Source organism: Lactuca virosa, chromosome 7 (assembly GCF_052849685.1).
Source record: "Lactuca virosa cultivar CGN04683 chromosome 7, Lactuca_virosa_CGN04683_v6, whole genome shotgun sequence".
NCBI classification, from domain to species: domain Eukaryota; kingdom Viridiplantae; phylum Streptophyta; class Magnoliopsida; order Asterales; family Asteraceae; genus Lactuca; species Lactuca virosa.
In genome coordinates this window covers 100,523,738-100,545,492 of record NC_136432.1, presented here as the reverse complement: position 1 = coordinate 100,545,492, position 21,755 = coordinate 100,523,738, and the positions used below count along the sequence as shown (strand labels likewise).

The 21,755-nt window shown below is 34.2% G+C and overlaps 2 protein-coding genes across 4 annotated transcripts; both read left to right on the top strand.

Annotated features, from left to right (window-relative positions):
- The first annotated feature begins 1,187 nt into the window (after positions 1 to 1,187).
- LOC145124017 (leucine aminopeptidase 1-like) lies at positions 1,188 to 4,105 on the top strand. The gene is made up of 9 exons (XM_079059224.1): positions 1,188 to 1,580; positions 1,790 to 2,216; positions 2,306 to 2,500; positions 2,588 to 2,813; positions 2,884 to 3,010; positions 3,085 to 3,180; positions 3,257 to 3,334; positions 3,408 to 3,468; positions 3,561 to 4,105. The coding sequence occupies exons 1-9, from the start codon at positions 1,335 to 1,337 to the stop codon at positions 3,878 to 3,880; spliced, it is 1,776 nt and encodes a 591-aa protein (XP_078915350.1). The 5' UTR covers positions 1,188 to 1,334; the 3' UTR covers positions 3,881 to 4,105.
- Positions 4,106 to 10,334: 6,229 nt separating this feature from the next.
- LOC145124978 (DNA glycosylase superfamily protein) lies at positions 10,335 to 13,730 on the top strand. Of its 3 annotated transcripts, none has more exons than XM_079060464.1 (6): positions 10,335 to 10,502; positions 10,935 to 11,668; positions 11,768 to 11,825; positions 11,911 to 11,994; positions 12,082 to 12,223; positions 13,215 to 13,730. In XM_079060464.1, the coding sequence occupies exons 2-6, from the start codon at positions 11,215 to 11,217 to the stop codon at positions 13,563 to 13,565; spliced, it is 1,089 nt and encodes a 362-aa protein (XP_078916590.1). In that variant the 5' UTR covers positions 10,335 to 10,502; positions 10,935 to 11,214; the 3' UTR covers positions 13,566 to 13,730. The 3 variants fall into 3 exon arrangements, with proteins under 3 accessions (XP_078916590.1, XP_078916588.1, XP_078916589.1); XM_079060462.1 differs by having other exon boundaries at positions 10,931 to 11,668; XM_079060463.1 differs by having other exon boundaries at positions 10,885 to 11,668.
- Positions 13,731 to 21,755: the final 8,025 nt, after the last annotated feature.

Sequence of the window (21,755 nt, the reverse complement as noted above, 5' to 3'; positions counted from 1 at the left end):
TTGTTCTTTACACATGAACAACAAGAAATTTAAAAGATTGAAGTGCAACATATTTAATAAGAGAAGAATCATGCAAACTTGTTCACCAAGTCACTACCAAAATATTCATTCAAAAAACATGTAAGAGCCATTGAACTTTGTGAACACCCTTGAGCTACCTAAGTGACATGTATCACGTACTCGGTTACAGGGGCAAAAACCAGGGGGTTCCAACTTTGCATGTGCTACTCCTTAAATTTCTGGCACAGGGTAAATTTTTTAGGAAATTTCCTGACAATTAGTAAATTTTCCGGCGTTCTACCCCCAAAATTATGTGTGCTACACCTTGGATTTTTTCCTGGTTCAACCACTGCCTAGTTATGTACAAGTAAGGATTGTATCCTGATGTATGCTTACCCTGATGTCGAGTGCATGGTGGGAGAAAGGGGAGGGGGGAGCATCCCGACGAATGTTGGTGTACTCTTCTTATCTTTAGTTCAAGGGTTTTATCCTATTAGGTTTATCTTGACAAAAACGACATTCTTACTAATGAAAATCCGGGCGAGTATCCAACTAAATGCTTCTTTAACAATTGTATACTCTTTTGTCCTTTAAAAGTTTTTGTCTCACTGAGTTTTCTTTTATCAATATTTTAACGAGACACTTCATGTATGGTTATTTCCTTCGCTCAAAACATCAAAATCGTACTTTTTTATCCTTCGACCAAGTTTTTGTCCAAATGGTTCTCCGACAAGGTTTTAAGAAAACGAATGTTTGATGTATTATCTAGAAGATGCATGACGAATAAGTACAAATATGATTCAGTGTAAATCTAAGCACCAAAGTGGGAATAATGTAACTCATAGTATACCAATGATTGTTTATATTCAATGTGAATCTAAGCACCAAAGTGGGAGTAATGTAACTCATAGTATACCAATGAATGTTGATATATAAGTCTTTCATAATTACGAGTTGGTTTACCCAACCTTTGCCCAATATATATAGTGACTTTTATGTACTTCTAACTATATTTGAAACACATATACTATCAAATGAAAATGTTGAAATGAATAGCTAGTTTGCCATACAACAGTGTCTAGATTTTTTTAAATATAAAATAGTAATTTTTTTTTCAATTATACTGTTAAATATGATTTTTAGGTCTTGAGAATGAGCCTCAAACAGAAAAAAAAATGTTTGGCAAATGCGATATTATCTTTGACGCCGAATGATATGGTTAATGCTTTGCTTGTAACGTGCATCAATCTCATCGAATTCTCGTTCTCTCATTTTCCACATTGACTCTTTCCTTCCTGCCTTCATATACACACTTCACTTGCTTAAATTTGAAAATGGCAGCTCCCATTAGACTAGCATCATGTTCTTCTCTTACTCTGCTTGCTTCAACTTCTTCGTCTTCTTCATTCATTTTCACTAAGTTTAGATCTATACCCCATCTGGGATTTTCATTTTCAGTCTCTACTGCTGCAATTTCTGTAAATCCCTTGTTCTGTTCTCGAAGAGGAAAACGTATGGCTCATACAGTTGCCAAGGCCACTCTTGGCCTCACTCATCCTGCCGATATCGAATCCCCCAAGGTCCCACTCTTAAACTTGATCTTTCTTTTGACTTATTAATGCCTTTAAACTGTTCGACGAATTGCTTATCATTTTGTGTGCGTCTATCTGTCTAACAAATTAACCAATACGCATACACAATTACACACTATCCTAAATTCCTAATTTCATAACCTTGACTGATTTCCTATCCTAATCTGATAATCTCTCTCTTTTTTGAAACACGAAAGATCTCTTTCGCTACAAAAGAAATCGATTTGGTCGATTGGAAAGGAGACATTCTAGCAGTTGGTGTAACCGAAAAAGACATGATAAAAGACGAAAACTCGAAGTTCCAAAATCTTCTCCTGAAGAAGCTCGATTCTCAATTAGATGGATTATTATCTGAAGTATCAACCGAGGAAGATTTCACTGGAAGAGTAGGACAATCAACTGTTCTTAGACTTCCGGGTCTTGGAACCAAACGGGTCAGCTTAATTGGGCTTGGCAAAGGCCCAATAACTTCATCTTCTTCCATTTCTGCTTATCGAAGTCTTGGTGAATCTGTTGCTTCATCTGCTAAAGCTTCTCAAGCTAACAATGTCGCTGTTGCTCTTGCTTCATCACAAGACTTTACTCCTGAGTTGAAACTCACTACAGCTTCAGCAATAGCAACTGGTATATTCCATTCAAGAAATAACAACCTACTTTTATTTATTTGTATATTTTATTTATATATCATCTTAATTTCATTTTTTATTTTATAGGTGCATTGTTAGGGACATATGAAGATAACAGATTTAAATCCGAGTCGAAGAAACCTTCTCTCAAGTCAATTGACTTTCTTAACCTTGGAGGTGGACCCGAATTAGAAAAGAAACTCAAGTACACAGAGCATGTTTGCTCAGGGGTAATTTTGGGAAAAGAGCTTGTAAATGCACCTCCCAATGTACTTACCCCTGGTTCGTTATCCTCTCATTTTCAATTGTTGATGGAGACATAGAGTTAAAATGTGGTTTTTCATTTTTCTTTTTTAATGATTGTAACAGGGGTATTAGCGGAAGAAGCTGAAAAAATTGCTTCAACATATAGCGATGTTTTTAGTGCAAAAATTCTTGATACAGAGCAATGTAAAGAGTTGAAAATGGGTTCTTTTCTTGGTGTTGCTGCTGCTTCTGAAAACCCTCCTAAATTTATACATTTATGTTATAAACCTCCAACTGGATCCATTAAAACCAAGCTTGCATTGGTGGGGAAGGGGTTGACTTTTGACAGGTGCCACATCATCATCATCATCATCATCATCATCATGAAATTAAATTTTAGAATTTATTTGTTGTTGTAGTGGTGGCTATAACATCAAGACTGGGCCTGGTTGTTTAATAGAGCTGATGAAGTTTGACATGGGCGGCTCTGCAGCGGTTTTAGGTGCTGCAAAAGCTCTTGCTCTAATTAAACCACCAGGAGTCGAGGTAAATTTATTTATTTATTTATTATTTTTAAATGTATATATATTTATATTTATATATTTATATTGGTATTTCAGGTTCATTTTATTGTAGCAGCTTGTGAGAATATGATAAGTGGGACAGGTATGAGGCCTGGGGACATATTAACAGCTTCAAATGGGAAAACAATTGAGGTAATTTTTTTTTTTTTAATTGATGTAAGGTTAATATTTAAGTTCTAGAGAGAAGGGTAAAATGGTCATTTTTCAGGTTAACAACACGGATGCAGAAGGTAGACTTACCCTTGCTGATGCTCTAGTATATGCTTGTAACCAAGGTGTAGATAAGGTAAGGTATATATATTTCTTTCTATTTTATGGAAAAAGACGAAAATGCCCTCATGATCATTAATTTTGTGTAGATTGTTGATTTGGCGACACTGACTGGAGCATGTATAGTTGCTCTTGGGCCTTCAATTGCAGGTAAACAACATGTGTGATAATAGATAAAGGGCAAATAAGTAATTTCAACACAAAATTTATGAAAACATGGTGGTTTTTTTGACTTTTTTCAGGCATCTTTACACCGAATGATGAATTAGCAAAAGAGGTGGTTGCCGCCTCGGAAGTCGCCGGAGAAAAACTTTGGAGGTTGCCGATGGAGGAGAGTTACTGGGACTCGATGAAATCAGGGGTGGCTGATATGGTCAACACTGGCGGCCGCCAGGGCGGCTCTATTACTGCCGCCCTTTTCTTGAAACAGTTTGTTGATGAAAAAGTGGAGTGGTTGCATATTGACATGGCTGGACCTGTTTGGAATGATAAGAAGAAAGCAGCAACAGGTTTTGCTGTTCCTACTTTGGTCCAATGGGTTGTTGCCAACTCATCATCTTAAACTTTTTAATTTTTGTTAGATAGATGGAAAAGTTTGTTGTTTTGATAAAAAGAAACAAAATGTTTCAACATGATTGAAAATTTGGACTTTGTTATAAGAAAAAAGGATATGGAATGGAACTCTTTCAAGATTTGTGATTTGTAGTGTTTTAAAAGCTTAGTTTTTGATGAATTGGTGCATGTAATTTTGTATGTCGTATGCTCAAAGTTTTTGATGGATTTGTAATTTTGCATGTAATTTTGTAGTGTTGCTTCTTGTTGTGGTCATGACTAGATGAAACGTGATCTTCTATTATTGTTGTTATTGCTGATGTGGCATCTCATAACCTAGTCATAACAAGATGAACACCACCCTCCCTTCTTGTTGTATCTAGTTGTGTTGTTTCTTGTTGTGGTCATGATCTTCTATTGGCTGCACAAATTCTCTCTCTCTATCTCTCTCCTCTTAACGGGTGTTATAACACCATGAACACCACCCCCTCTTCTTGTTGCTTCTTGTTATAACACCACTTCAAGATGCCCATACCTAATTTTTTTTTTTGAACGGCAAATACAATATATTCCTAAACTACTCCTAAATCCACTTGTGTCTCAGACGAGACTTGAACCCTCAACCTCAAGGAGGGAGGACAACATCTGATACCGCTGGGCTAGAACATATAACTAAATAATTTTCTCGAAACTCAAAAATTGCAATCATGAAAAATCATGATCATACTTGTGGATGACAACAATAACGAACTAAATGTCACCACAGGCTACTAGAGTACTAATATCGCGACATAGCTTACACTTGCTTGCAACCAACATGGTTAAAGTTAGAATTATTTATTTATTTGATACATCATAGCTATCTTTGAAATATCTTTATTTATTCTTGCTACTATATAAACCAACGAGTACATTGCTACTTCTTTGATCATTCTCAGTGGCGAATCTAGAACAAAAAATCAAGTGGTTCTTAAATTAAGTGATGCCAATATAAAAAAATCAACAACACTTTTGGGGCGGGTCGGGTCGGCTCATGTACCTTAAAAGAACTAAACCAGTTCAATCGGCTCATGTACCTTGTGCCACCGATTAAAAATTTTAAAAAACCGATTGAAATATAACTGAAAAATGCGTACGATTTAACGAAAAACTAGTTGATTATTAGTCCATTGATAAAGCGGCGAACGGAGAATGAGAGTCTTTGGCATGTGGGCTTTCATTTTATTAGAACAACTTATTATTTATTAATATTTTAAGAGTGCCGATTAAGAGTGGTTAACTTTTTGTTATCAATCTTATAATTTAAAATAACAAATTGCCCTAATAACTTATATATTTCTCTTTTTAAAATGGTTTTTTAAGAATTTTTTTAAAAAAACAAACTTAAGGTAGATCATTTATTTTTTCTAAGATAGTTCCTAATTTTTCTATTGTATACATTCTAAATAAATTTGAGAACTTAGGTAGATCCTAGGACCTACCTAAGCATATGGTGGATACGCCTCTGATCATTCTATAAAATCCTAAAACATACACAACCATCTCGCAAACAAGTGTTAATAGCCTAAGTAAACATACATACATACATACAAACATACATACATAGTACTTTCTTAAAAAAAATTGAGAGATTATTGTTGGTGATTTTAGTGTCACCATGTCATTTTATGTAACTGGAACTAACATGTGAGCTAAGGGGCTTCTTAATTTGTACTCTAATATATGTACGGTTGGTGCAGAATGCACACATGTATAAGATCGAATTAGAAGCCGGTTTGACGACTAGTCGGAGGTCCGGGGGCAGCGCCCCTAGCGGGGTCCAAGGGGCAGAGCCCCTGGCTGGGGTCCCGCTTTCATCAAACTCTCACAGAATCTCTCTAGCAAATTGGCTTACGATCTAATGGGAACATAGTGGAAAATTCAATTTCTTGAGGGTGATTACGGTAAAACTAACGAAACTCGTTAGTTTTGGTAACCCTAAATCCTCATTAGATCCGGATTATCCTGACTTGCTTCCAAAGCAATTAATGACGGTCCAACCCTAATGAAACCCTAATCTCGTTTAATATATAAACGGTTCTTCCTTATCAGAAGAGGGTTACGATCATTAGCTCTCGTTTTCATCAAACTCTCACAGAATCTCTCTAGCAAATTGGCTTACGATTTCTGTGCCTAGAATCGTAAGTGTCCACTTGGATTATCCTAGGTTGAATTTCTTGCAACCCAGGCATAGGGTAGAAATATCAGTTCGGAAAGTGTTCTCACGATCCAAATTAGTATCCAGATCTCCACCACAACCCTATAATTTCCGACAATTATGAGATATTGTTCACCCAGCTAAGAAGGCCCACACGCTACTCCACAAAATGGCTTTTGGGATGATATATGTATAGTGTCGGGCAAACTCAATAGATTTGGAAAACAGATCCCAGATTCATATTTATTCAAGCGACTTATGTCACTAAAAATATGTCAAAACCATTAATATAAATATTCGCAAACCAATCATTATAAGTATCATGTGTTTGAGATTCCGATTAGGCTTATAATTAGAATTGTTTTTTGGATTATCCCACGATCTTAATTCATGTAACCCTAGACTTAAGGTTGAATTACATATTTCGGAAGTGATTTATACATGATCCTAAAAATTATTCAAGATTTATTGTTATTTGAAATCCTTAATTCTAACAGTTTCGAATGAATTTCATGATACTATAAGCTTTCTTTCTATTATTTTAAAAGTAGGATTATTTGATAATACAAGCTTTCCGATTATAATCATTTTATGGTTATAATTTTCAACAATCTAGCAAGTGCTATAGGGATGCATAATGTAGGACACGTGATGATTAAAGCTTATAGGGAGGATGAATCAAGCATTCATAACAATTAGTACACGATTCAAGCGAATTCACTAAAGTACAACCACAGATGCATAATAAACAATCCATGATGCATTAACAACTATAATTTTGTACAAACCACCAAGGTAAAGCAAAGATGCATATTAACCCATCCTTAATGAATGATGCAAAAACATTACTTTCAAAACGTCTATATTTTATATAATTATACTTGTATTTTACGTAATTTAGTACAAACAAACAAGATATAACAATAAATGCATACCTTACATGTGATCCATCTTAAACCATATCCGAATGAGTGACACAACACATTCATTTCAAAAAGTCCATACTTTATATGATCAATACTTTTATTTTATGTACTTTATGACAAACCGACAATGTACAACTACGAATGCATAAAGTACAACACACGATGCATTTCAAACTATGGGAACTAACAAGGCAAAACATCCAAATGGTCGGCAATTTATGCTCTTTAGGGCAAGCCAACAAGGTACACACTATAAATGCATAACGTACAACATGTTATGCATCTTAAATTATCAGAATGAATGAAACAAAACATCATTTCGAACTATGTACGATTATTGCGATTATAGTTGTATGTCGTTGAGTTCGGCTTAAAGTACAACCATGAATGCATATCGTACAACACATGAAGCAGAGGTGGTGTTATGTATCGTGACATTGAAATTGGATTGTTTTGTTTTGTTTTGTTTCGTTAAAATGGCCGAACCTTGTTCACTCTGCTTTTGTTCAATGCTTTACCAAACACTTCGAGTCAAAACCGGATATAGCCGGTAATATTACCGGTTCTCGGAGTCATCACCTTCCCTAGATATCAATTTTACTCCCTCTACTTTCAATTAACATGCTACAATACAAACTCCCTCCACTATGTAAAATGACAATAACTATCTTATTTAAGAAAATCAACGCTGATTGGTCATAAATGTAACCGGTCAAATGACTTGATAATATAATAATCCAAATTCAACTTAAGAGGTCACCTTTTTGATACCATTATCCAGCTCAAAATAGACTTCAAGATGACACCCGGTTAATTAGAAAAAGTTTACTTTTTTTTTAATTGGTTTTGTATTAAGAATCATAAACGTAATAAAATTAGAATGTATGGTTTAGGGGTGGATCCAAAACAAAATGACAAGATAACATTTGTAATTTTAGGAGAAAAACGTTGGAAAAATTATACTATATCGAAAATTTACTCAAAAAAATTCCATTGTGTCAAAAAAATTCAAGGGGTAAGATATCTCGAGCTCCTATTAAGGTCCGTCACTGATGTGATTACAAAACCCGCTTATGAACCATATGTCTCTTTTTGTTTTCTGCTCGTGTGGCTTTTATATAATGCATTCTTTAAAAAAAAAATTAAGATCTATGGATGATAGAAAGGTTGTCAAAATGACTTTAAAAATAAGGTGATATATTTTAAGAGATGAATGCATGCATGCTGTGAATAACACTCTACACATCCATCAACTATTGACACTAAAAGAAAGGGTTAATGACTTAGAAATGTAACGAACTTTGGTCTTTGTCTACATTTAGGTAATTATGTTTTTTTCGTTTACATTTGACCATTGAACTTGTTTGACCTGTTCAAAATAGGGTAATATGACTTGTAATTACGGTAATATTACCCTATTATGAACAGGTCAAACAAGTTTATTGGTCAAATGTGTACGAAAAAAACATGGTTACCTAAATATGGACAAAAATCATGTTGGTGTTGTTGCTATAATAGAGGTTTTCCACTCACTATGCTCATATACTCCCCTTCCTTACCAGGATGGTTCTCACCTTCAAAGAGAAACCATCTCATCTCATATATTTAATCTTACTTGATCGTCAGAGCCGGCTCTTGAGGCACAGTCCATGCGGTGGTTCTAACGATTTTGTTCTATGATGGCAAATCAAGATCTCATCGGGGACTCGCTAACAACACCACTCCAGATCTACGATCCAGATCCGACACTAAGGCCCAAAAACCCTTAGCTGATATCACATCATTTACAATAATACATGATGGAGAGGTCCGCATGCATGATGTCGCATAGTTTGTTGTCGAGTTAGATGTCACCTACTTCTTATTTTATCGAAAAAGGTCTTCGAGGATTGTTAGATTGCCCGGGTAACGTCTTTTTTTTCTCTAGAAACATTTGATAGAGTGATTTGGAGATAATGTCCTAAATCTATAACTTGACGATGGAATCAAGCTTACTCCTTGCATGAGGTTATGTCATAATTGTGGCTAAGCACACTAAATCCAATGAACTGAGTCTCAAATAATTCACATCAAGAGTCATAGTTGAGTTCGTAAAGATCAAGAGTGAGGGATGAAACCATTGATGTTTGTAATTCCATATAGTTTGTCAATCGATATCGTGGTTAATGATTGAACACTTGCCATGACTATGAGATAAAGAAACCATGGTAGCAAGGGTACACTGTTTAATGTTTAGGCCTTAGGAATAGAGATGGGAGGAGAGCAATGAAAACAAAGTGAAGAAACGAGATGACGTGTGAAGTTCGCTTGATGCCATGTTAAATGCTTATTTTCGTGTGAATAATTTTTTCATTGAACTTCTTTAAATATTAAAGAGTACATTGGTCTATCTAGAGTACATATCGAAAAATATATATTTGACATCAATATATATACAAATTTACTTAAAATTTATGTGTTACAAGGTGGAAAATATATACAATAACAAACATTAACAAACTTTTCAAAATTTATAATAAATTTTTTTATTCGAATTCTATATGAGTTTACATAAAAATTCAATCTTATGCATGTTTTAAAGGTTCAATACATATCGATTGAAGGCAAACGGGCAACAAACTGCGCCGCTAGCCCTTTTTGGATGACAAAACCAATTCTTTTGAAAACTACATTTGTAAATCTAGGAGATATGACATTAGAATGCATGACCCGTTGGACTCTATTGAGGAGCTCCACCGCCTCTGGTGCGAGAAAACCAAATGTATCGAATGCAAAAGGTACAAACACATGTTGATTTTCTATACATGCATTCTCGTGCTTTACCACTTTGCACGCAACGGCTTTCAAAGCGGCATGCCCAGCTGTGAAACCCCCGCTCCCCAAACCAACGAGAGGAGAGACCCCAGTAATTATATCTCAAAATAATAAATAATAAACAATACCATCTAACCCGACCCACGTCGAACCCGCTTCAAAACCCACAACATGAAAGATCAATCGTAAAATTTCTAAACAGTTTGAATCATGAACATGGAGTTTGAAATTTCAAACCTCTACTATTATGCTCATGTATGGTGGGCCAAATCTTTTATTATATAGCTGAATTATAAACAAGGTTGCGTATACGTTGATGAACGCATTGGGAAAGTGACAAAAAAATGTAAGTTCTTTTTGTTAATTCAACTTATGAGATTTTGAATAACGAAAAAGATATAAAAGCAAGATCTAAACAAAAATTGCAATAAATACAATAAAAGTCTAAGGACCTTTTTTGGCTGAATTCAAATTAAAGGGACTCAAAATGCTCAAAGAAAAAGAATAAAACGAAGAAAGAAACTATCGGCAGCAAAAGTGCAATCTCTCTCTCTTGATTTCCTTTGGCTCTGGCTCTCACTCATCATTTTGCTGCTCGATCTTTCTCTCTCTAAAAAGGTCTCCTGTAGAGAGAGAATCACTCACATTCCCCTTCTCAGAAGGAAGACATCTTTCATTTCCGCAACATGAGACAGGTAACATTTACATTGGATCCGAAGCCTCATTTCTGTATTTCTTTGTATATCTGTTTGCAACAAGAAAAAAAGACAAAATATGTCAGCTTTACCTAAATGATTTGAGAAAATTATAAGCAAAAGTACAGACTTCCCGTTCATATTTCGCTCTCATTGGAAGTGTGTCATAGAATTTATCTTTTTTCGAGGCTAATTATTCAAATGATTCCCGATTCGAAGCACTTCCCTTACAGCTGTAGATATTTACAAAACTTAAGTTCCCCGATGTGGATTTCTATTAACTAATACCCATGGCGCGTGTATAAATTATGATGATGTCTGAAGAAAGTTATGAACTTTCTTGATTTGGTCAAAATGGTGACTATGTTTTATGTTTGACCAGGCATTTTATCTTTATACGTTGTTCCTAAATCTGATAATTTGAAAAGGCAGGCTGTATGTGGAGGCGAATTGAAGGATTTTAGTTTCAGTGAAGTGGTGATAGACCTCTTTGTACTGAATGCCGAGTAAATTTTAATGCCCACAAGGTGTTCGATGTTTTGCTTGTGTGAGATTTGAAGGGTCAAAGATTCAATCTTGGTTTTGGTAACTGTGCATTCAGAGTTTACTTTGATTGTTTCCAAGGATCATGATCTGTTAAGATCTCAGAAATCAGAACTGGGAACTTTCTATTGAAGGGTAAATCTGGTAAATAAGATTTGTTTCACATTTGATGTCTGGAGCTCCAAGAGTCAGGTCTATGAATGTAACCGAGTCAGAATCAAGATCAATCCTTGGGCTTACTGGAAACAAATCTCTGGGTCCTTTAACCACACGAAAACCCATATCAAAGACATCAAAAAAGACCGAAATGTCCCCAGAAGAAGGGTCTATAGGGGCAAAGAGTCGAGGAATTGCAGCATCATCACCTCCTTTTAGCTCCACAGGTGTTCCTTCAATATTACGCAGACAGGTTTCACTCAATGCTTCATGTTCTTCAGATGCTTCTACTGATTCATTTCAAAGTCGAGCATCTACTGGTAGGATTTATAGAACAAATAGCAATGTTAGAGGGAGGAGACAATTGGGTTTAAAACCAAAAACTCTTGTTGTTGATAGTACTTCAGAAACTTCACCTGATGATTTACAGCCCAAGAAAAGGTGTTCTTGGGTAACATCAAGTTCAGGTATAATCATTTGCTATTGATTCTGTCTTTTTCTTTTGATTTTGTGAAAATTGTGTCATTTTGAACTATATGCTGATTGTTTTGCATCTCTTAAACTAGATCAATCTTACACCATTTTCCATGATGAAGAATGGGGAGTTCCTGTGCATGATGACAAGTATGTGTACAATTGATCTTGAATATTGATATGTTACTTATAAAAGTTTATAATTTCATATATTTGTATATTTCTTCAAATGTAGAAAACTGTTTGAGCTTCTTGTGCTTTCTGGGGCTTTATCAGAGCTTACATGGCCTTCCATTTTGAATAAACGTCATCTTTTCAGGTACTCTGTTAGTTATCATTCTGTAATATTATTGACATTTTTGCCCTTAGTCTTTTGTCTCATGAAATTGTAATCAATCAAATGCAGGGAAGTTTTTGTTGATTTTGATCCTCTGGTTGTTGGAAAATTAAATGAAAAGAAGCTTGTGGGGCCCGGGAGTGCTGCAATCTCTCTGCTTTCAGAGCTTAAACTGCGGGCCATAGTCGAAAATGCTCGCCAAATATCCAAGGTAGATCCTCTAACTCTTGTAGCCATGAAGGGTAAAATGGTCATTTACTCACATTCCAAAAAAGAAACAGTCTTTATGTATACAACACTTAATGGTAAAGAAAAATAGATATGCCCTTAATGTGGTTAGCTATATATATGAGTGTGTCTTTCTAACTTAATATAGAAAGAATGACTTTTTACAAATTTGCCCTCGAAACACATCGGTTCTGCTTCAAGGGGATTGTACACTATGCATTAAAAGTTGTACATTTCTCAAGAATCAAGATCCAAATGGGCCTATTGTTCACTTATTGCCAACACTTTTTTATTCATGACATGACATATTTGAATGAAATGATTAAGATCTGGTAGAGTAGGTGCAATTGTAAATTAATGGTGGTCCTAGGGTTTCTTCAACTTGTATTATTGTTTATGAATTTTCTGTATAAAGTTGACCCAATTTTTCTCTTTTTTTTAATCTTTCTTCAAGTGTCAGCTTCATTCATGCAAACCTAATCCTTCCAATCAAATTCAATTTGTTACGCTGGCAATCTTTTTCAATCTTTCTTCCAAAAAAAAAAAAAACTAAATCACAATTTTTATATCATATCCTCCAAAATGTGATAAAGGTTAATATTTTGTGCAAAAGACGTAAATACCCTTTTGAAACTTGTTACCAAAGATTATGCCATTATACCAACATGCCTCAATATCAACACCCATCTTTGTGATTTGTACTTTATGTAGTCAAAGTTGTACAACCATCTTTATGGATTGTACCTTATGCAATCAAAGTTGTACTTTTTTCACAAAGGGTATCAACAAAATCCTAACTTTTTGTACATAAAGATCCCACCTAGAAACTAGATGACTTGATAGGTATATTTCTTGTTACATTGCATTGTGACATAATCATCTTTTTTATTTGTACAATATGCATTCAAAGTTGTACTTTTTCATAAAGGGTATCAAGCAAACCCTAACTTTTTGCAGGTTTTGTTAATTGTCAGGTGATAGATGAATTCGGGTCATTTGACAAATACATTTGGAGCTTTGTGAACTACAAACCTATCATTAGTAGATTCCGATACCCTCGACAGATTCCAGTGAAAACACCGAAAGCGGACGTGATAAGTAAAGATTTGATAAGGAGGGGATTCCGGTGTGTGGGGCCCACGGTGATCTATTCGTTCATGCAGGTGGCGGGGATAACTAATGATCATCTTTGTAGTTGCTTCCGGTTTCAGGAATGCTTGGAGGAAGTTGTTGGATTGATTAAAGTTGAAGAAGATGATCGGAAAACTACGGATGATGGAATGGAATCGTGCATACGGAATGGAATTGAGGAGTTGAGTTTCTAGTGAGGGTGGTGATGTGTACTTAAGATATATTTAAGATGGTTAATTATGGTTATGGAAACCGAGTTTCTAGAAATTTCAATGTTGATTATGGTAATCGAGTTTGTATAGTGGGAAAGATTAGGAAGTAAACGTGTTTTTCAATTTCTAATTCTTTCTAATTTCTCACTTTTTGGTCATGTTTTTTTTCTAATTTCTAATTCTTTCTAGTAAGGAGCGGAAAATGTTGTTATCTAAATTTGAGGGGATGAAAGTGATATTTTACAACATAGAGGGATGAAAAGTGTTATTGTACAAAGTAGGGGCGGAAAGTGCTAACATATAAAAGTCTAGGGACAAACGAAATTCTAGGTTGGGGGTGGGGGGACTTGTGGACAAACGAAATTTTAGGGGTGAAACTTGTAAATATGCCAATATACGAAAGGTGAGGGGCGGAAATTGTTGTTATCTAAATTTGAGGGGATGAAAGTGATATTTTACAACATAGAGGGATGAAAAGTGTCATTGTGCAAAGTATGGGGTGGCAAGTGCTAACATACGAAAGTATAGGGACAAAAAATGTCAACATAGAAAAGTCTTTGTGACTAAAATCTTAAACAGAAAAATCTTGTGGCCAAAATCTAAAATAAAAAACTCGTGGCAATAGTATGAAACACAAAACTATATTATTCCTAACCCTTGGTGGCCAAAATCTGAAATAGGAAACTTTGTGGACTTTGTGGCGAAAGTGTGAAACAAAGAAACTTTATTATTTCTAAGCTAATTTGTTTTAATATATAGTATAATATATTTTTTCACTTCTTGGTCATGTTTTTTGTTAAAAGGACTGGATTTGGACAAAATCAAAAACTTAGGGACCCCATGTTGACACCAAATTAAGGACTAAATGGTACATGGACTTTTTCAATTCTTTTCCTTATAATACATGCATACATCGATATAGTTATTCGTGATCATGCAAACAACTCATGTAAACATATAAGAATAGCTAAAATATAGCAAAGTGATCTTCATAAAGTTATATGTGTGTGTAATATTAAATAAGGTGATAAAGAATACAAATTGATGAAAAGGATATAAGATATATGGATTGATAACGAAAAAACTAGAAATCAGTACATAAACACAAGCATTTAATGTTGATTCGTCATTGGGTGATCTAACAGTTTATGCATTAAAATATTGTACATTATGCCTTTAAAGTTTGTCTTATTGTTGAATGATGTTAAGTAGATATGAGACATGGTCTTAAATGAGAGTTTCCATGGTTGTTCTTTAGTGAATAGTGAAGTTTGGCCCATTTTGAAAATCAGTCGATTCAATCAATGATTGTAATTTGTATTTTCTATGGTTATGTGTCCGGTTGGAACCGGGTTTGGAAGATAAAAAAATTATAGAACCGGAGACAAAAATGTCTTAATTAGTTTGGTAGCAGTCTATTTGGAAACAGAATCATAACAGTGTATATAATATTATAATTATATAATTGGGTTTTTTTATAAGTAATACTAGGGGTGAACATGGTGCGGTTCGGTGCGGTTTTTGGCCAAAACCGAACTGAAAACCACAACTTTGGTTTTTTGAAATTTAGAAACCGCACCGTTCGGTTTTTATGCGGTTCGGTTTTTGCGGTTTTTATTGCGTTTTTTTGCGGTTCGGTTTTTTTTTTGCGGTTTTTTGTTAGTTTTTTTTTTGTTTTCATTTTGCCTTTGTACTAAAACTCAAGTAACTCGGCGAGTTACTTTGACTTAGATGACGAGTGCTAATCATTTTTTGGAGATGAACCGATACCACCACCTCTTGGTTTGAAATCAAATTACATAACCACTCATCCAGCATGTTTCTAATACTTGAACATAATATGAATTTAATATAATATTTGTTTCACATTTACATGCAATAATATCAATTAATGTATTCATAAAAATGATACTATCATCATTAGTACTCTTCATATTTAAATGTTAAAAAACTGTCATAAACATTATTTGTTATTGTAAATACTACTGACTGTATGCTTAAAAATATACAATCATCATATGATAGATAGAATATATATATTTATATTTTTAGAAATTTTAATTGTCATAAGTTCTTGGTTCTTACAAATATCAACACTTAATATATATATATATATATATATATATATATATATATATATATATATATATATATATATATATATATATATATAGGCTTAGGTTATTTTGTTTAAAGTAATTATTGTGTTATTATATGCATAAATGTGGGTCAATCAAATCTACTTATTTTAAGAAAGTGATTAATATATATTATTGAATTAAATATAATTGAAAAAATCATCATAATTAATTACAAGGGTAATTTAGTCAATTAGTACAGATTTAATAAAGGAAAATTGCACTTTTTAAGGGATCATAGATTCTATTAATTTTAAAAATCCGATTTTACGAATTATAATTCTTTTAATTCGGACATTCTGACAGAATATGTTTATGAGTATATTCAAAAATAAAAATATTTTTGAACCATAAATAATAAAAATATTCTTGAACCTATTTCTTGATGATGACTTTAAAAACTTCTTGAAGAATAACAACTTTTTGTAAAATAACAAAATCTTGAACAATCAATTGAAAAATAAAAACAAAAAATACATTATTTCTTATAGAATACGGGTAACAATTGTTAAGAATTACATTTATTGTTAAAGAATAAAACTAAAAAAACAATCAAAACGGGGAAGAAAACATCAAAATCTAACAACGACTAATACATTCTAAAAGAATAATGTGGTCCGTTCTTCAAGCATCAACTTCTGTGATTCCAACAGAATTGGAATTCGTCATTCCATTCCAACAGAATTAGAATTCGTCATTCCATTCCAATAGAATTAGAATCTCACCAATATCATCCATTGAATCATCTACATAAACCTTCTCCTTTGGTGCAACAATAATACTTGTGCACTGCAATTTTCAAGACAACATAAGAAAATAAAGATTATCAAGCATTTAATTTTGTAATCAATCCTCCATCCATTTTACTGATGGGTTTTAAGCATAAGAACAATCTTATGTGCTCATACAAACCCTAATGCTTGGATCTAGGTTTCTCTATTGTACATGCAATGAATCCAAGACTTACAAACCCTAGATCTATCAAATAAGAATTGAAATAAGGGTTTAGTAATTACCTTTGATTGTTATATAGCAATAACAATCAATCCTTGCTTTGATTGGCTTCAGAAAGCTTAGTGCCTCAAGTGTTGCACCTCTAATGGAGTCACAAACACCACTAAGCAACTTGGATGAAGAGGGAGGAGAGTGGATGCACCAAAAACGGCTGGAAACCCTAGAGGAACACTTGTCCACGTTTTTGGGGCATAGGGGTCCTATATATACATGTAGGCTATTAGGGTTTACAACTAGGAAACCCTAATCTGAGTGCTTAAGCCTTAAGCAGTCCAATGGACCATTCCAGAAGGCCCTTGGACGATTTCTTTATGGTCCTCCATATAGAATTCGTCCATTGCCATCTAATGGATCCTAAGCCCAACTTTGTAACTATCTTATAATTACAATATCAGTCCCCTTAATTTAATTAATCTCTTTTAGTCACAAAATTAATTCTTAATTAATTCTTGACTAATATTAATTAAACTATATGATTTCTCCTTTAATATATTGTTCTTATAATATATTAATAAATCATAATTAAACCTTTCTCTCTCCTTAATTCATCCTACATATTGCTATGGTGAAGGCAACCCAAAAGGACCATGCTCATAATCGGGTCAAGTATATACCAAAATAGTTATGGACTTAGACACTAATCCAACAGTCTCCCACTTGGATAAGTCTAATAACTATTCTGCGTATGACTTCAGAACCTGATCAACAATCGTAGCTTCCAAAAGCCGCTGTCAACTCTGATTTTATCAGATACGCGTGTCCTTTAGATAAGGGATTATATATTCCTCCATTCTACAAGATATCGTATAGACATGAGACATGGATTGAAATCATTCTCTCAGTCTATGTGTCGTTTCCCGATTTCCGATTTATGACGACTGACTAATTGAACAAATCAAATCAGCCCTGGTCCGGCCGAGCACTTTTCTTTGTCATCACTAAATCATCGAGGGGCCCACATATATCGCTTTTATCCTACCTTGGGTAAAAGGAATGGATAAACTTTGACTCAAATGTTTGCTTGCACCTACTAATCGAATCACACACAACAATAAGTTTTATAACACCAAGTTACTGGTGCGTTTACTTATCATCAATGTGCAACTGATCAGCAAGTAACAACTCACACGTCTTGGCTTCAAGAATATACAATATTATCGTCTCACCAATCACTCGTGATAAAACCATGAAGTGATTCAAGTGAGCGTGGGTTTAATCCAATACTTTAATCTTATCAAAGCACTCATGAACTCTGCGGCAAACTTGTGCTATGTCTAAACACTTTAGACAATCTACAGACAGATTCATGACAGTCTTCCTTCATACCTACTTCCAACGTATGACCGACTATGGAGGTTCGAATAACCTAGTTATTCTGGAAGTCAAAACATGCAAAGTGAAACGCAATAATAATATTAATCCTATATGGTCCCAAAACTTTTTGAGCGTAAATAAAACACTTTTATTTAAACACCATATTGATTACTCATTATTCATTGCTTACTGTTTCAGAAACTCAACTTATTACTCGAATTATAACCACAATTGTCCCATGCTCCAAGCATGCACACTTTGGTTTCCTATGGTCCATACTTTGTAAAATTAGATCAATTGAAAACCTTTTCCAATGAAACTCATTTCACAATCCCTAATCTTTATCATTAGTGTAAGAATACAAGGTTCTTGCCACTATTAGAATATGTTAGATTCTAACATCTTATGCAACGACCCTTTCGTAAAGTCATAGCACAAAAGTCACTAGGACTTGGCTAATGAAATTACTAAGTTCTCTATCAGAAATTGTTACAAAACAATTTTATAGATGTGATGTCTCTCACTCAAAGTACATTCCTTTGAACATCCTTTTGCATAAAAGTTTCTAATCTACATAGATTCTTAATATCCAACTCCCATTAATGGAAACATTTCCATATTTTCCATATGACAACTCATTCTTAATAGAATCCTATCTATTCATAATAATGTCAATATAGTCCATCCAATACTATACTTCCAACTACTCACAAGTGACAAATCCTCAGTGAACCTCAGATCGTCCTTTGATAGTTGTTTAATTATTTTAGTCAAAACCAATTCTAGTTCCTTTTTCCCTCTTAATGCCCTAGGCATTTGGAAAATTATAGAATGGTATAATATTATAGCATATGCAATCGATCATATACCCGAAGCGTATTGGACACGATGCATAATGTCTCACATAAAGACATGATACTTCATCATCCTTCTGCCATAATATTTTATGTGCCCTGTTCCCACAATTCGAACTACGAAGAGGGATGCCGTAATCATAATCGAATTTTGAGAATGCACTATGTATCCTTGACTAAATTTATTAACATTTCTCGATCTAAGCTTTAGAATTTTGAAACGAAGTATAATATTCTCTCCCTTAATTATAGCAAAACAACTTTTCAACCCTTGCAACTTTGCAAAGTGAATCTTTGTTTTCTATAATTAATATTGCTAACTTGCAATACTTACCATAATAATCATGCTCCCACTAACATGATGATTATTTTCTTACCAGCATAACACTTATGCTCCCACTAGCTTTGACATGTATTCAGAAAACAATGCTTATTGAATTCCTTAAGTTCACATTTCTAATACCTAATGCTTTGATAAGCCTTTATCTAAGCTTTTTAAGCTCATACACCTTTGCCTTAGATAGCTCACATGTGTGTCTAAACAATTCAGAATTTATGTTACTAAGTCCCAAATGTTCAGATCAATTGCCAAATCTCACAATTCGAACTATGAAAAGGGATGCCGTAATCATAATCGAATTTGAGAATACAATTTTCACAATTGCTATCTTCTTAAAATCTTTCTCAGTGAAAGCATTTCCTCACAATCATTTTCATGAAGGAGGAAAACCTTATGACACTTAGATTTTATGATGTATGTGTTCCTATCCATGTGAATTTGTCAAAACGAAAGTTTGCGACAAATCCAAAACCATATGGACTGAACTTGTTCAATCTTGATTTCTTGCCTCATGGTAACATGAATGCCCACCATGTCTTCCAAGCAACTCACCCTTTCATATCAATGTACTTTCCATTGATCAAGGTGCTTTGTCTTTATGCATTCAAATGAGAACTCATAGAACTCACACGCATAATTAACTCAATTGGAATGACACAGAAAAAGAGTATGTCATCCACGATAGGCTTTAAACCTCAAGTCGTGTGCTAGTGATGATCAACTAGGTTTACTCTTGATTTGTTCTTGAAACTTTTCAAGACCATTAAGACTCCCACTGACTCCTTGACATATAAAATTCTCTTGTCAAGAATCATTTCTTGACAAACAAATATTCAAGAGTTAGTGTAGCCTTTTGTCAAGTTTAACACTTCACACAATTGGTCCTGGTTGGTCTTTGTCTTATCCAAGACATCACAACTTACCAATTTCAAATGTGCAAGAATAAGAAAACTTTTCCAAATTCCACATTTATCGAGTGTTATAAACCTACTTAAGACTTGTCACTCATGTCAGAATCTTGACTCTAAGACTTGATATTGGAACGAAGTATGATTGACTTCTTGATTTAACCATTTCTACAATTCTCGATTCCTCTTCTTAGACATGCAACTGCACTAAGACTCACTTAGAGGATCAATTGAGATATGGTTCTTAATCATTAAGACTTATCATAAAACACAATAAAAGGTACTCTCCCTTCTTCTTAGAATAGAGAAACTTTTATCTTTCTGCCTACCTGATTCTTCTTATTCGTTCTGCTATTGATTGAAACTCTTTCAATCAACTCAGAATTATACTTAATCTTATAAGTATAATCATATTTACTAAACTTTAGTAAATCATGACGAATATCTTTATCACTCTTGTGGTGGACTTGATCAACGCACAACCTAGTGTACTCGATCTCCTGGTCCTTCTCTTGACACTTTGCCAAAAAAAATTAGTCTAATTTCCAAAATATGAAGTTTCTCATTCATCACGCAACCAAGTTTTATGATTCTAAGTTTCTGTCCAATTGAAACTTGGGCGATGAGAATCTTCCTTTATTTGGCAAATCCTCGACATTTCACAAATTACATAATCAAGAATCTCATCCAATTCAACATTGCTAAAATTAGAAATACATAAACATCCATTTTCACATATGCCATTGCAAGGATAAATAAATAGGACGAAATCAAAATTCATTTTATTGCGGAAAAACTTGTCCTTACAATGCAATTCAAATGAAAACTATGCTATTTCAATTTCTAAGCAATCTATTCTAACTCTAAAGTAGTAGCTCAAAAATCCGATCTTCAAGCAATGCGATAGAAATCCATTTCTTCACGATCAGATTCAGCTTACTTCTTCCCTTAAGCTTCCTCTCTTTTCTTCGATCCTACAAAACATCAAAACGTAATCTTATCACATCATGTATTGAAAATCAAAGAATAGGAACTTATAGAGTTAGTTATTGGATTTTACCTGAAGTAGAGCCATACGTCTTGACTCTCCCATCTCTTAGATCTCTTAGGTAAAACAGGGCAGCTTCGTCTCCAATGCCCCTTCTCTTAGCAGTAGAAGCAGATGGAGTCTTTTGGAATGGCACAAGGAACTATCTCAGAATTTACCTTTTCTGGATTTCCAATGTCACCATTTTCAATGTCCATTGAAGTTTGGGAGTTTGATTTGCCAGCCAAATTTGCTTGATCAGCACGCCAAATCATTTCTGATTCAACAGCTATAAGCAAATAGGTCAAATCAATGAGGGTCACGTCATGGTCCATCATATAGTACTCTCTAACGAACTCACTATATGATTCAGGAAGTAACTGAAGAACCCAATCAACAGCCAACATTTCTGAGATATCGACACCCATCATCCTTAACCTATCAATGTGTGACTTCATCTCTAAGATGTGTGTACACACAGGTTTCCCATCTTCGTGTTTACTTGCCAATAGGGCTTGAGTGAGCTTGAACTTTTCAAGCCTTTAGGGAGAATAATTGGAGGAGGTGGAGGAAGTGA